The sequence below is a fragment of the Diabrotica undecimpunctata genome, chromosome 4, assembly GCF_040954645.1.
Source record: "Diabrotica undecimpunctata isolate CICGRU chromosome 4, icDiaUnde3, whole genome shotgun sequence".
NCBI lineage: Eukaryota > Metazoa > Arthropoda > Insecta > Coleoptera > Chrysomelidae > Diabrotica > Diabrotica undecimpunctata.
Genome location: NC_092806.1, coordinates 125346393 through 125363385, shown reverse-complemented (window position 1 = coordinate 125363385; position 16993 = coordinate 125346393). Strand labels below are relative to the sequence as shown.

General features: G+C 29.9%; 1 protein-coding gene across 2 annotated transcripts in view; it reads right to left on the bottom strand.

The window, feature by feature from the left end:
• Positions 1-20: 20 nt before the first annotated feature.
• The window catches only part of LOC140439965 (uncharacterized), a 57714-nt gene continuing 40741 nt past the window's right edge, over positions 21-16993 (bottom strand). Inside the window, exons 7-9 of one of the 2 annotated variants that reach the window (XM_072530176.1) lie at positions 14232-14343; positions 10649-10849; positions 21-7381 (exon numbers count right to left, since the gene is read on the bottom strand). In XM_072530176.1, the coding sequence (XP_072386277.1) occupies positions 7307-7381; positions 10649-10849; positions 14232-14343 (388 nt within the window). In that variant the 3' untranslated portion in view covers positions 21-7306. Of the gene's footprint in view, positions 10850-14231; positions 14344-16993 lie in introns of both variants that reach the window. The other variant, XM_072530177.1, reaches the window with a different exon arrangement.

Below are 16993 nucleotides of genomic sequence, written 5' to 3'. Positions count from 1 at the left end.
TATGAAAATAAAAATCACGATACATTAAACAAGTTTTATTGCAAATATATTTTCACAGCTGTATAATAAAATCTTGATATTCAGTGAAATCCTTAAATTTGGGAAATACCTATACAATTTATCTATTACTATAAAAGCTGCTTTATCAAGCATTGTGACGTTCTGTCGTCTAAAATAAAAATAATATAGGATTTCACTACAAAGTCTTCATGGACGGAAACGTTTTATACAAGTCAATATTATTTCTATTTAAAACCATAAAATGAGATTCTTCAAAATTGTACATTCATTTTTAACAATAAGTAGAGAGTTTGTCCTGTTAATACCGTTTATTGAATTTAATAGTAGTATAGTCAATTTAGATAAATTTGGACCATTCTTTATAGTTTAAACAAGATACGAAACAAAATATTGCACGAGATGGAATACAATGAATATTTTCAATTTTATACCTAATGCTCTATAAACTTTCTATACTTCTTTTTCTATGTTATAAAATGGCTAAAGTTTTAAAAATCTATTTTAGAATATATTTAGCTAAATTGAAAGTAAATGAAACTGCATGAAAACAATACGTGACAGCTGGGAGGAATCAGAGCAGATTCTAAATACTAAAAATGTTTAAAAGGAAAATATTCAATTTTTTACATAAATTAGATTAGAATTTAATGACCAGAAGACATTTGACTCTAAAAGAAATGCTAGAAGTTGTTGCTTGAATGAAGTTGATAAGCCAATTGGCAATGATGCTATAATATTAATTGTGTAAAAACTCTCAACAGAAAATAGTTATCCATTTTCAATAATCTTTATCGTTAACGAAAAGATATTTGGTATTTTACCAAAGGTGCAACTGAACATTGTCAAATGTATATAACGTCAAGATCCTTGACTACATTGTGCTGGAACCCAAAGCACAAATATGTATGGAATCACCCTAGTAGTTCATAATTAATGGTAAGATATTTCGTAATATTGTCTAAGTAACAATCGATCTCATCTTGGGTTTTCGAGTGCATATAACTTTAATATTCTTGAACACATTATGTTGAGAGCTCAGAACAAAGATATATCAGGAACCAGTTTCATAATTCCTACTTAACGGTGAAATATATGGTAATAATATTGTCGAAAGAACAATTGGCTCTGATCTAAGGGGTTTAAAGTTCATATAACGTAAATTTTCTTGAAGTATTGTGTTGAGAACAAATGTATCCCTAGAACCTTCTAGCTAGCTGTAACGCTAACGGTAATATATTTGGTAATATTGTCGAAAGAACAACTGATCCCGCCTTAGTATTTTCTTGAATAAATTGTGCTTCCTCATTGCAAGCATTCGTTAAAGATATCTTCAGGATCATAATGTAGCTCCTATAGTTTAACAATTTAAATAATAATAAATATTGACATTCTAACTTGGGACCGCATAATCTTCAGAATTTAATCTAATTAGGTGCATCCAACATATGTTTTGAAAACCGGCGGAACTAGTTTTTATGATTGCGGGAGAAATGGATTACGATCGATTAGAACGAAATACATTACTTAATGATAAATACAGGTAAATGGCTCAAAGTTGTATTGATCAGAAAAGGTTGCCATACCGACTATGCAGCAGATGTTTGTAAAAGATGTTAAATGAATGTACGAAAATATATTCTAAAATTTGAATTTAGCCACTTTGTAATACATAAATTTGTTAAATATTGTTTTTATGTGATTAAGCCACAATTATTGGTTGTGGTTTCAACTTCCACTCCGGAAATCGTTCTCAAAAAAGGTTTTTACACAAATTCTGCAGAATATATAACCCACACACATATAATACAAATAGACTGACTCTTGTAATACAGGCCCGTTCCCATAGTGCAACAGGGAAAACTGACGCAAAGCAGTATCTGCATCTCTTTTTAATGGGCCGGATTTTTAAATCATGTGACCTAAATGGCCAATGGGAAGGTTACGTCGTCGATAAACCCGGCCCATTAGAAAAAGAAGCAGGGACTGCTTTGCGTCAGTTTTCTCTGTCGCACTGGGGGAACGGTAACGGTAGTGTATTGCAGCGATCAGTCTATTTGTATTACATGTCTATGGAATTTGTATAAAAATGTTTTTTGCTACCATGCCACCAAAAAAGTAGTTTTAGAACCTTGATAAATTTGTTATTATAAATTTTGTTAAATGACCCCGTGTAATGTTATAGTTTACAAATGGTGAAATGGTTGCCAATGTGAGTCCATAGTACCAGTATATGGGTAATGAGTCAATACTCACAATCTTAAGTAGTTTTTATTATGTAATGATGGTACATTTTGGGCTACCCGTTTCAGGCTTACAATATATGCCCCATCATCAGGCCCAACTACGTTAGTCTTATTTATATTAAAAAATAAAAGCTAAAACAACATAAAACAAACAATGAACAACTCAAACACGATAAAATGATAATAAATAATAGCAAGTTAGGCAAGCAACTATTAATTTAAAGTGAGATTGACAAATTATATATTATATTGGGACGTTAGTGCCATTGGGTGTAACAAATCTGATGGAAACTGCACCATATAGTCATTCAGTAATTAGTATATGGTATATTACAGGGGTATTATGTTAAAATTCAACTATACTTACAACAAAACAAGATTATTACTTACATAACATCAGATACAGGGAAGTTCTATATGTAAGTAATAATTTTGTTTTGTTATAAGTATAATTCAATTTTAACATAATACCCCTGTAATATATTATACTAATTACTGACTGACTATATGGTGCAGTTTCCATCAGATTGGTTACACACAATGGCACTAACGTCCCAATATAATATTTACTTTGTCAATCTCACTTTCAATAATCAATGTTATAGTTGGTTGCTTAATTTGCTCTTATTTAGATCATTTTATTGTGTTTCAGTTGTTCATTGTTTGTTTTATGTTGTTTTAGCATGTAGTTTTTAATATAAATTTATAATATAAATATAATTTATGCCATTTTATTAAATATCCATTTAATATAAACACAAATGCCCCATCATCAGGTCCCTAACCGTACTGGGGCCTGATGATGGGGCATATATTGGAAGCCTAGACAGCAGTAATCCAAAATTTATCATTATTACCTAATAAAAACTACTTAAGACTGTGAGTATTAACTCATTTCCGATATACTGGTATTATAGTTTAGTTTGTGAGATTCTTTAGTGTTACTATTTGGTAGTACCAAAATTGACTATAACTCCTAAATCAAATACAATAATAAAAATATAACTTAGCTAACAGGAAGTACATTTGTTAATATATAGTAACAAATTACATTTCTGTAAAAAACATAAAATAAGATAAAATATGTTAAAAAGTTGTAAACATATACAAAAAATGTAAAAATTCCTACCAAACCTTACATTAAAAAATATTATTATTCTCTTGTAGCAATGTATTTACAAAGTCCTAACATTTTAAATTTGATTTCTATAAATTTTGTGCGATAAATGTAGATTGATAAAGATTAATGATATTAGAGCTATTGTTATTGAGCCACTGTACAAATACAACCATTTTTCATAGCGTTCAAATTTATGGTACGTATAGTGAGTTAGTAAATTGACGGTTCTCTGTCGCCGCTTTAAATAAATGAATTGTTGTTTCAACATAACAACTAGCTGCGAAGTTTTAAACGCCGTCTACACTTTCGATCGAAGTTCTTCGGACGAAGTGTTAATCGAGGTAACTCTCTACACACACGTTGAATTGCCGAAAAAATTCAGTCGGTGTCGGTAGGCAGGCTTTATTGCACTAATAATGGTAAAATGGTATCGAGTAACGCGGGTAGTTATAGTGGACGCTTTAGAGGTTTTGTAAAATTATTCAGAGGACTAATTAATATTACAACACTGTAAATAGCAAAATTAACGGTAAGTGTGCAACTTCATGAAAAACTAATGAGTTCCCATTGAAGAGAAGAGTCAGACAAAAGGACATAATTTCACCTAAGCTCACAACCGTTCTAGAATATACTCGACTGGTGTAATAATAATATCGTATGTCATTTTTGCCGGAGAGATCCTTTCGGACAGGTTCCGATGTAAATTGTATCTGTAACTCTTGATTCAGGTAACTAATATCGATGCGTAAGGAAAGGCGTAAGACAGGGTTGTATTTTCTAACCAATATTTATGTAGAAAAGATATAATTGAGCTTGCACAACACAAGAAAAATATGGTGGAGTTGCAAGATTTAGTAAATATTATAAAAGGAGTATGGACTTAACATCAAAATAGCAAAAACCAAATGTATGGTAATAAACGGACAACCCCATATGGAAACTCGGTCGAGTATAATAATAGAGCTATTGAACCGGTTGAAAGATTTAAATACCTTGGAGCTACATTAAACAGCAAGTGTGAATGGGACCTGAAAGTGAAGGTAAGAGCAGCAATGGCTAGAAATATCTTCGTCAAAGTTGCTAAATAAATTCTTTGCTGAGAACTTCCTCTTAGGGAAAGTAAATAATCAGATCACTAGAGAGCCACACAACTTGCTATCAGCAAGCATATTAGCTTATATATTAAAATAACGCTAATTTCGAATACTAGTAAAGGAAACATTATAAATAATTTGAGCTATTTTTATAAAAAGCTTTGCTATGAAATTTATAAAAAGCTTTAAATGAATTTTCATAATTTAGTTAATATAATCTACATTTTTAAAGCTAGAAATTTGTTTACTAGTAAAATATTGTGTATGTACAAAGTACAATGTGACATTATCCTTTAGAATAAGTTGTGGTATATTACAATGACACTTTAGAATAAAAACACAACATATTATCTTATTTAAATATCTATATAATCTATATAACAATTTTAACTATCTGCATATTTTTTTGGAAAAGAATGACAGAAAAAATAAGCAAATCAAACAAAAAATTGTGGACGCATTAAAACATCCAAAAAAATAAGTCCAAAGAAAGTGTAACCAAATAACGTAAGTGTAAGAAAATATAAACAAAAATAGATCGATTGAAATAAATACAACAAACCTGAGTTGAACCGCGAAGATCAAATGAGTGTTCAGGAAGAAAGAAATAATGTAGGGAGATGGTCAGTTTATCGATATATTGTTCATTCCATAGCATTAATATAGAAACATTTGGCAGAAATTACATTGTTGCCGCTACTAGATTTACCGTGAAAAACTGGCCGTAAAAGTATGAACACGAAATTTTCAGGCATGACAAATTGTTTTTCTTTTAAAAATTTTGTCTAGAGGAAGCTAATTTAAGTATCAGCAAATCTAGATATATATTCTATTTATTTATTCTCTAATTTATGTAATGCAATTTTAATACATATACATATAACAAAGTTATATGTGTATATTTATTAATACATATATTTTTAACTTTAATTATATAATATTGTTTTGTAACTAACTAAGAACAAAATTTATATATTTTACATTAGAGTTAAATAATGTATATTGTATTTATTGCATGCAAAATAATTTTAGGGATAAACATTTTAAAAGAAATTGAAAATAATCTTCACAATGAAAATATAAATAAGTTAGTGGAAAACAACAATAAGCTGGCAACACCGCTTAACATAGTGAAAGTGAAATCATCACGCATATTTCTTAGTGGCTGTTTAACACAGAGCAAAGCAAAATATTCTACAAGGCACAAACCAGGTAGAATTAGAGTAATTAGACAAATACCTCACGTAGAGATGAATGGAGATTATAAAAAGTAACTTCGAAAAGAGGATGTGAAAGATTAGATAATATCGCAAAAAACTGACATGCAAGTATTTCATTTACAAAGAAATATCTCTGGGTAATTCAAGAATTACTATTATATGCATCCAAAATGTCTTAAAGAGTGGCATATCTTTAGAAAAAATTATTAATAAAATAAAAAACCAACATAACCACAGAAACTAAGCAAATTTTCATACAAAATTTAATAATTTTGAACATACGAAAAGATATTATGTTGTATAATAATATGTTGATGGCAATAAAAACAATAAGTAAAACATATTTCCAGCAAAAATTTATAAAAATCAGAAATTATAAATATCTCTATAGTACGTTAAGCATACGTTTCATCCCTAATTACAATGTAAAAACAAAATTTACACATATGTATGCGTTTTAAAATATAAATTGCTTAATTTTATTTTGTTATTTTTTTTCCTATTTAATTCACTGCATGTCATCAATATGTCGTGATTAAACTACCAGTTTGTTCTAATTTTCTCACCAAACATTCAGCATATTACTGAAAAATGCAATTATGAAAGTTATTCCGATTTAAGTATTCAAAGCAACAATAGTTTACATTAACATATATGTCTTATGTAAACTATGTAGTCTTATAACGTTGCGAGAAGTAAATGAATATTTAGAACATAGTATAGTCAAGTCAATATTTTGTGATTTGCATGATTATTATATAAAAAAAGTTGTTTATTAAAAGAAAGTGTGAGTAAATTTATTTACAGTTATGACTTATAGTGTAACCAACCGTTCTAGAATTAGCTACGACGTCAGCGATAACGCCGTGAGCTGACTGATAGAAAATAATTAAGTGTTAGCCAGGGTACATACTCACTGGGACTGTGTGACTAACTACTAGTGAAGTGGTCGATCCGAATACGCAGCCTTACACCGCTTTGAGCTCGGACTATCGACATCTAATCTAATACTGAACTCAGTCTTTAGCGTGCTGAGCTAGACATCCGTCCCTTACTTACGTAAGACTCGTCTACAATGTGGTGAGCTTTAGTTGTAGTCGAAGGGTTCTTATCTCCCATTTATAATACTTACAGTCTGAGCTATAAGCTCACATAAGCACTAATTGAGCACATTTGCAGCGCCGAGCTAAGTGTTATGTTTCTTTCCGGAAATTCCACAGTGTATATCCCTATCCTTGTGATCTCACTAAAGTAGTAACTCCTTAGATTCGTTACGTTCATTTTTATTATTCGATTATTTCAAACAGAAAAAATAATCTTACATTTTTATCATTCGTAAATTTCCTTATACCCTTGACTATTTTGAAGATTCGGCAATACTGTAGGGTAGTTATGACAACATAAAATCGATTGATTGAATACTGACGTGCAATGAAAATTATAGAAAAAATTGTACTAATTTTATTATCGAGTAATTGACTCTTGTCACAATTAAAAGGTGCTTCTTTAAGAAACGCCTAACAACAAAAACAACAAAAATTATAAAAGTAATATGTGGACGGTACAATTAAAATTGTATATTAAAAAATAATTTGTTTCTACAAGGCACTAATTTTGTGAAAAGGCCCCATTAGTTTGATTAACCTCTTTCGGCGTGGTCACCAGTGTTCGATTTTCATAATGCTGAAAGCAAATAATATTAACGACTGTTTAACCAACTTTCTACTTATTGAATTGTTGTACTGCTGTATTGTTGAATGATTCAACATACAAAATTGTAAATACTAATTTATGGCTTACAAAAATAAACGTTTTTATAAGTTCAACCACAGAAAAATCTAATATATTAAGTCTTTCGAATTTTATTTTATATCAGAACCTAAGACTATAAAAATTAGATTATTATGGAATGGAAAACGAAGTATGCAAAGGATAAATCTTGTAAAGTAAAAGTGGAAATAACAAATAATACCGGGGCACACACCAAACCATGACACAGAATGCCCACTTCAATTAAATCATATACTTAAGGTAAGCGTGCACTTGACGACTGAACCCGTCAGTAACGAAACGCACCTCGAAAACTCGGAATGGAATATTTTCGCGGTTAGTGTCTAGTGCTGCGTTGCCTGTTGACTTAGTGAGACAAATGTTAAATACTAAGAGTTATGCTAAGCGTCCTTTTGGCAGAATAAACATTGTATGATATTGTTTTGTTTTGTGAGATCTTTTTTGATAATAGATAAGAGTTCTTCGCAATTTTCGTAACTTATTTTGATGTGTTGACAAAATTTGTCTTAATGATCGATTAAATCAGGAAATAAAGTAGCAAATGCACTTTTCGTGTTTGGCTTTTTATAAAGTTCATATACTCATTACTACGCTTCCTTTTTGGCAGTTTATTTCGTCGTTCCTCTTCCTTGCACAACAAACAATAATAATTTTTGGATCCATTTTCCATGAAATATGTAAATCACTGAGTTGATGTGATTTTGCCGGTAAATGCGCGGCACGGCGTTTAATGCGCGGCACGGCGTTTAATGTGCGGTGCGTTCTGTTGCCGGCCGGTTCGGTTAAGTGTGCGCGTACCTTGAGTTTTCATTGCGTAATTCCACACTAAGTGAGCAAATTTAGGAGCACAACCATCCACTATTGAAATTTTGCACAATTATTCTTTATTGTAAAAATAGTTATACAATTTACAAATTATACAATTTTTTAACTCGATCGGTAAATTAAGGGCCCTGAAGTTCCAGCGCAATTAGGGATTAAAATTACTTTCAATTTGTCTTCAGCACAACTTCTCTTTGAAATATAAGAAAAACTTTGAAAAACACATTTTTGATGTAAAATTTTCTGCTCAACGCAACGGTTAAACCAGAATTCTTACATTTTTCAATAAAAGCCGAAAAAATGAAAATATGATATTTTCAAATGCCTGGGACAAAAGCAACGAGTTTAGGGGAATTTAGGAACTCACGAAGTTTGATATAATAATGTACTTTGACATTTTGGGATAGGACTAGAATGCGCCTGTGATTAACTATATTGGAAATTAATAAAAATTAAAATTTTTCCGATTTCCCAATTTTTCTGGATTTTCCTTAACATTTTTTTTTTTTGTAAATCAGATTCATCTTCTTCAAAGCATTTTTATTTATATTATTGTGATAATTTTTTTATATAAAATATTAAAAAATATAGGTAGTAGCAAAAAAAGGTTCAAAAAATTTTCTCACATAAAATTCAGATTCTTTAATAAATCTTACATAAAATACATTTCTCAGTAATATCTATTTACTTAAGAATAAATTATCTCTATAATCATCAAAAATCAGAATCTTTTGAATTTAAAATTTTAACAAAACCGAATGCTTCAAGTAAATTGTTAGAAAATGTCTGTCACATTTGAATATAAAATTATAGAGATAATGTATTTTAAGTGAAATAATGAAACATATGATTTTCATGTAAAATTTCCTAAAGGATCTTAATATCAGCTGTAAATAAATTCTTATCTTTAAAAAATACACGAAAAACACTGAAAATTCAAGAGTTTTTGAAATTTTATACATAATTTGCTATTTTTGGTAATGATAGAATTTAATATAAAAAAAAAACGAAAAATGTGTCAAAATAACATTGAAATTATTTTGTCTTCTTATAAAAATTCTCTACAAATCTGAATCTGAAATCAAAAAGTATTAAATGTCGAGGAAAACATTTAATAACGCTTTTATGTAATCAAAAAAGCATTCAGCTCAAAGAGCACATGTATACATTTTGCGAGTTCTAAATGCAATTAAACTCGATTCAACATATTTTAATTCAGAATTTGGCTAAAAAATTATAGGGGAGTTCTGTGTAGGGTATCTAATTCATAGACCACATTAAAAATTTGGAGATTTTTTTATTATGATTAAAAATAAAAAAGGAGATCGGGTTCCTAATTTTGCTTATTTCGTTTTCAGATTCATCGTTTTATTTTTCTGAAGATGGTACTACTGTTCGACGAACACGTGTTATCATATAGATCTGTCAATATATTTTTGTGTCATATTTTTTACACTGGAAAAAATTAAATAGTGCAGATATAAAACTTTTATTTTTGTTCGGCATGTTTGTTTATATTTATTTGTTAGCACCAAAACAAATTCATGAACGATTATCAATAGTGTATAAGAATTCTTCGCCTTCAATTAGAACAGTAGAATGATGTGACTGATATTAATTTAAAGCTAGTCGCAAAACTATTGAAGACGATGCAGGTAAAGATCGTCCAAAGTACGTCAACATCAGCAATCATTGCACAAATGCAGGATACGGTTTTGGAAAATAATCGATTAACCGTGAAAGATTTTGTAGAAGCTTATGCTGGTTGTTCTCATAGAAAGAAGAGCTATTAGTGTAAAGCTAATTCTATGTAAAACTAACAACCTCAGATCAATATTTTGAAAAACTTGTACGTTTTGTCTTACATGTTTCTACAGGGATTGATTTCTGCTGGTCGGGTTGATCTTACAAAAACTATTTCGAATAAACCAAACACATGCATCTCTTAAATATTGAGTATTTAAAATAATTAACTTAAGATTGATGAACATGCAACATTCACCGACACTTACAAATGATTTTAATACATTATTGCGTTTGCAGTTATAAGTAGTTGATTACACAGCAAGGTAATTGTTGAATTAGGTATCAGATACTATGTATTACGTTAAATATAACAATGAACCACACTATGCTTCATCGCCGCGGGCTGAGAAAGTCATACAACATTGATGATTTAGATAAGACTAATTCAACATTTAATGCACTATGTCATGTTTAACTTTCAGCATGCTGATATGAACACCAATTTGATGACCCACTAATAATTTTTATTAATTAAACTCTATATAAACCCAAGGAAATCAGTAATAACACTAAAACAGTCGTTATGCTTACTTCTATACTACCAGCACCCGCTAGTCTGCATTTAAACATATTAAAGCGAGTTTCGTTATCGTCCACTAGGTTTGTAAACTCTGCTTCTACTAATTGCCCGTCATAATAGGTTATGGGATCTTCGAATGGATATTCAAAGCCTTGTTTACATTCGCATTTGTAGCCTCCTGTTTCAAATCCTCTTCCTAGGATTGGTACACACTAAAATTTGAAGAAAAAAAAATGTTATTTAAATTTAATAAATTTATTTAACAAGTGACGACGAAGATACCAGTTGTTGACTATACTGTTACAAAATTAAATTAGTATTGTACCACAGAAAAGTAAACATAATGCAGATAATGGAATAGAGATTCTTGTGGAGCTACACATAAGATAGTACATTCACATTCATAGTTGAGGTCAAGTCTAAAGAAAGTTGCTTAAGTATCTAAAAATGTATGGATATAATTAAAAGTACATAATAAAGTACAAATGGGTAATTTTTTATGAAAATTTTATTTTTTGGAAGTCTGTATGCAGAAAGGAGATACACATAATTATTTGTTTCAAAAACATGTTACGAGCTATTTAGAAAGAGCTAAAAAAAATTCGGAAAAGTTTGATATATGTTATCTCAATGTGGTGGATATTAAAAAGTTCTTAGCTGTACTTTTCATATTATTTCACATCATCTTTGATTTCTAGGGTATCAAAACGACTGAGCTCTATAATAAAAATGGTAACTCTTATATATATTAGTGTTGATCACAGCTGTTAAAGTTAGAAGATAAACTTTGAGATTCTTTGGGAAAAACAGCTGAAAGGATAGGCTAAGTCTAGTGTACTCTTTATTCCTTTATTTTTCCAATATTTCGCCGATAGTCATCGACACCATTAGGGATAAGCTACAAATAGTTTTACATGAAAAATTGACAGTCTATTTGACTAAATTGATGTTACTTACAATTTGAGATTAGCGCCGTAATGAAAGCTGATCAATGTTATAAAAAAATTGTATTTTTCTTACAAAAAACATGTAGTGTAAATTCACAAAACTGGTACAAAAACAACGAACAAATGTTTCCTTTTATGTCCTCTCTCCAAAGTTTTACATCTTTTTTATTTAATTCATAACCTAAACCTTATGACATGTAATGTGGTTAATTTGTAAGTTTGAAGATTTTAGAGGTTAGTGTTTTCAAACCTACAAATTAACCACATTACATGTCATAAGGTTTAGGTTATGAATTAAATAAAAAAGATGTAAAACTTTGGAGAGAGGACGTATTTCAGTCCGATACATAAAATGAAACACTTGTTCGTTGTTTTTGTACCAGTTTTGTGAATTAACACTACATGTTTTTTGTAAGAAAACTTATACAATTTTTTTATAACATTGATCAGCTTTCATTACGGCGCTAATCTCAAATTGTAAGTGACATCAACTTAGTCAAATAGACTGTCAATTTTTCATGTAAAACTATTTGTAGCTTATCCCTGATGATGTCGATAACTATCGACGAAATATTGGAAAAATAAAGGAATAAAGAGTACACTTAGCCCTATCCTTTCAGCTGTTTTTCAAAAAGATATATATATATATATATATATATATATATATATATATATATATATATATATATATATATATATATATATATATATAGGGTGGTCCTTAAGTAATTATACAAAGAAAAACCGTAGATTCTGCACTTTAAAATATTACGATTTAAGCCAACTTGCTTTAATAAAATGTTGATATTAAGAAAGATACAGGGTGTTAAAGTGAAAATTAAAAATTTTATTTTTCGCTATAACGTTTACGTTTGTAAGTATTTTTGGACAAAAATTTACAGTTGGATGCTTTTGAGTAGGATAAATTATAATTTTATACATACTTTAATGTAACTAATAAAGGGCGCCACATATGCCATATGTGTGACATAAATTTGCACTTAACTTTTTTGCTGTTTAAGTGAGCTCTATTTGTGTTAAAAAATATTAAAGATACAATATTTTTACAAAGAAAAGGTATACTTGTTAGTAACCTGAAAATTTAACCGTTTTCGAGATAATCGCATTTTTTAAGTCAGCTGCATAATAATTCTTAGTTTGATATTTGTGCGATAAAGCACTGAATACCTGTAGATAAGCATAATTCTTAGTTTATTCTTATTAAAACAACTCAAAGATGATAATGTAACATCACAAAATGCTTTGTTATGGGTGCTAAATGTCTTATTGGAGAAAATATTCTTCATCTTCTTCTTTAGGTGCCGTGTCCGTATTCAGACGACATCATGTTTACAATTTCCCTTTTCTATCGCTTCTTAAGTTTCTATAGTGGCGTTGTATTACTTTTTTTTCTACCGTAAAATGCTGAAAACCCAAAATATGTGGTTTATGCAAGGTGGTCCACCACCACATTCTAGAGAGAAGACAGTTAGAATATACTTAAATACAACTTTTCTGAACGTTGGATTGGTCGTGGTAGTCATATTCCTTGGCAATGTGGTGAGATATTAATTTAATTATTTAATTCATAAAAAATCCGAAGAGAATACTTATTATTCATTGCGTAAATTGTTTACCATTTTTATTAGGACAAATAGAAACTAGAGCACAGGTATTGAATAACACATATGTGTCTTGTTTCATAATACTTTTGCTACAAATCTAACCTTAAAGACAGCATTTTTACAAAAACATCATCGTTGGCCTAATAACCGATATTGTGATAAATATAGTAAACACACTGCTCATATATTTATTTTATTTAATATTTCGTTAACTATTAACTTTAGTTAAAGGTATTTTATACCAAAATTCAGAAGTATTAATGTTTTTGCTTATTTTTTCTTCGTTGCCTGGAGTAATTGCCTTAAATCAAAATTATGCAGCTGATTTGCAAAATGCAATTATCTCGAAAACTGTTGAGTTTTGAAGTTATTAACAGGTATACCTTTTTTTTATTAAAATAATGTGTCTTTTATATTTTTTGTCCCAAATACAGGTAACTTAAAGAGCAAAAAAGTTAAGTGCAAATTTATACCACATATGTGGCATATGTGGCGCCCTCTATCAGTTACATCAAAGTGTGCATCAAATTATAATTTCTCATCTTTAAAAGTACCCAGTTGTAAATTTTTATAAATAAATAATAAACATGAAAGTTATAGCGAAAAATAAAATTTTAAATTTGCAATTTATCTTTCTTAATATCAACATTTTATTAAAGCAATTTGGATTAAATCGTAATATTTTAATTATAATACTGTAGAATCCACTGTTCCTTTTTGTACAATTACTTAAGGACCACCCTGTATATATAGGGGATGAAAATACATAGAAACTAATTTCTTCAGATATGTTTAAGATACATACAGATGACTTCATATCATGAATATTTTTTCTCTTACTGAAGTGCCCATTGCCTCTTTTGTTTATATACAGTTCTAGTCTATTTAATTTTATTATATCTAGTTTTGATGATATTAATACTTTTATTAATGATTTAAATTTAAATAAAAAAAGAAAATTTGTACTAACAATATCGTAAAACGCACGTTTTGGATAGTGAAATTTATAAAAAATTACTTACGTAAGATGTTTTCTGATGGCATTTTTCTGTGCTTTCAAAAGCATTTGCTGATGTATCTGGGCATTGATTAATATCCAGTTTCAATAAATCCATCGTAACACCAACTGCACCCCTAAAATTAACGATCACTTGAACTTATACATATCAGAAATATAGTTGCTTTTGTAATAACAATGAATGGTATCACCAAATATTGTTTCACTTCTTTTAATTCTACAAAATAGAACATTTGAATCTGATTATACAATTATTGTAATATATTATCGGACAAAAAAAGCGCACTTTAACGATAACACGTCAACACTCAATATTTTGTCGGAAAGATGATCATGTAGTGTCCATATATTTTGCGCAGTACTTGGCTGTGAATATATTATAGTTGAAGATATGTCTGTTACAATGTTTTTAATAAAGATCATCGACTGTATTGTCCTCTTGACTGTTCCAACTAAGGCCATGTACACATGAGAGCGTTAGATGCCGCGTGTGCCTAACGCCGCATTTCAAGAACCAAGGAATAAATGGTATCGTTCACATGCAAGCGCGCGTAGAACCAACGTCGTCAAAACGTGGCGCTCGTAGAATATACTTCAAACGCCGCGTTTGCGGCACGTTTCTAGTTGCTATGAGAGGTATGAGATCGTACACATGTTTACATCAAGCGCGCGCTTTTGCCCTGTTGATATCGCTGTGCCGTGTTTAAAAGTGATCTGTCTATAATGGAAGTTAAAAATTTTAATACGAAATTGTTCATCGATGAAGTGCAAAAGAGAAGATGTCTTTGGGACATGGAATATGACGAATACAAGAACGAAGTTTTACCCACAGCATTATTACACAACGTAGAATTAATGGTTTTCTTACAATTATCTTTTTTTTTTCGTTGTTCCCTTGAAGAAAGTGAAACAGTCTTTATACTTTTCACTCATGATTAAATATGGAAGGCACAATAGCTACTCCCAAATGCAACAACAGTTCCTGTTAAAAGAAAGGTTTAAAGAAACTTGATTATAAAAAAAATTAATATAAATAAATACCTTAGTGTTACAATGAGTTTTTCTTCTGGTAAAATCCCATCCATTACTGTATTTTCACACGGTGATAAGCATTCTTTTAATCAAGTTAATAGTTAATCAAAAGATGTTATACTTATTCGGAAATAGTTAAAATACTTTGGAGAGTATTTTCTCAATTTGGGATAGAGTCATAAAAGGACCTATGGTCAATATATCATTAATTAAGGGTGTGTCCTCCGGAGGCGTGTCAGCCGATAGCTGACAGCCGTGCCGGACGCATCAAGGAATTTGGATATCGGTCAAAATACTTGGGAATTCCAAGTTTGGCCAAATCCAAATTTCTAATTGATTCGATGCAGGGAAATTCCACTTTCGCTACGTAAAACAAAGGATTTGTTTTACATAAAAGCAGGTAGATTTTCTCTCATCGATCAGTCGAGCTTGCCTCTTCTACTGTAGACCTAGTCGGTGCTATTATTGTCCCAACTAAGTTATTGTTTTATTTCTGATTTCCTATATACCATTTTTTTTATTTTAGCATTATTGTATATTCAGACCTTTTCAGGTTAGAATATTTGTTCATGTACTGATTGTTTGATATTTTGATTATTTTGATTGTTTATTTTTCTTGTATTTTGTGTCTAAGTTGTTCTTCTGTAAGTTAAGAACACTTAGAAATATTTATCTTGATTTTCCTATTTTATATTTTGATTTGTACTTTGTCTAAGTAGTTCTTTCCGGTAAGTCAAAGAACTCTTAGAAATATTTCTCTGAATATGTGACTTGTTATTTTAATTGTGCGTCTTAGCCGTTCTTTTCCGGTAAGTCAAAAGAACAGTTAGAAATATTTTCATAATCATTGTTGCATTATTATTTCCGATATTTTATCTAAGATATTTTCTTTCTTAAATTAAGAAAATACTTAATACATTTGTTTCTTTCATTTTCTATTTTATGCTAAGTTGTTTCTTCCGTAAGTCAAGAAACACTTAGCAATATTTTCACATCTTTTCTATATTTGATTTTTCTTATTTTCTATTATAAGTAGTTTCTTCCGTAAGTCAAGAAACACTTATAAATATTTGTGCAAAAATTTTACTATATTTGATTCTCTTGTTTATTTTCTGTTCTAAGTTGTTTCTTCCGTAAGTCAAGAAACACTTAGACATATTTCTATAATCTGTTTCATTTTTGCATTTCTCGTTTTATATTTTGAGTATTTTATGTTTCCACTCTAAGTCGTTTCTTCCGTAAGTCAAGAAATACTTAGAAATATTTTACTCTCACATTTACATATTTCATTTATCTATATTTCTGTCCTAAGTTGTTTCTTCCGTAAGTCAAGAAACACTTAGAAACATTTTTCTTTGCATTATATTTTTATACCATTTAATTTACTTGTTTACTAAGTTATTCCTTCCGTAAGTCAAGGAATACTTAGATCATTTTTACCTATCTGTTTTCCATTTTTGCTCTGTTACTTTGTAACTGTTCCTTGGAACCGTTATCTATAACAGATATTTGTCACTGGAGCTGTTATTTATAACAGCGGTTGTATTTAACCTTTCTACCAGCGACAAACCAAAGATGGTGAATACCCGATCCAATTCCGGGGATAGGAAGAAGCCCAAAGAGCCGGCGATGGGTCCTACAGGCCCAAATGCCCCCTCTCGGCAACAGGTGCACCCACCATCTTTGTCATATTTGCCTTGCTCTGAATCTACGGTGTAACAACCAAATACATGC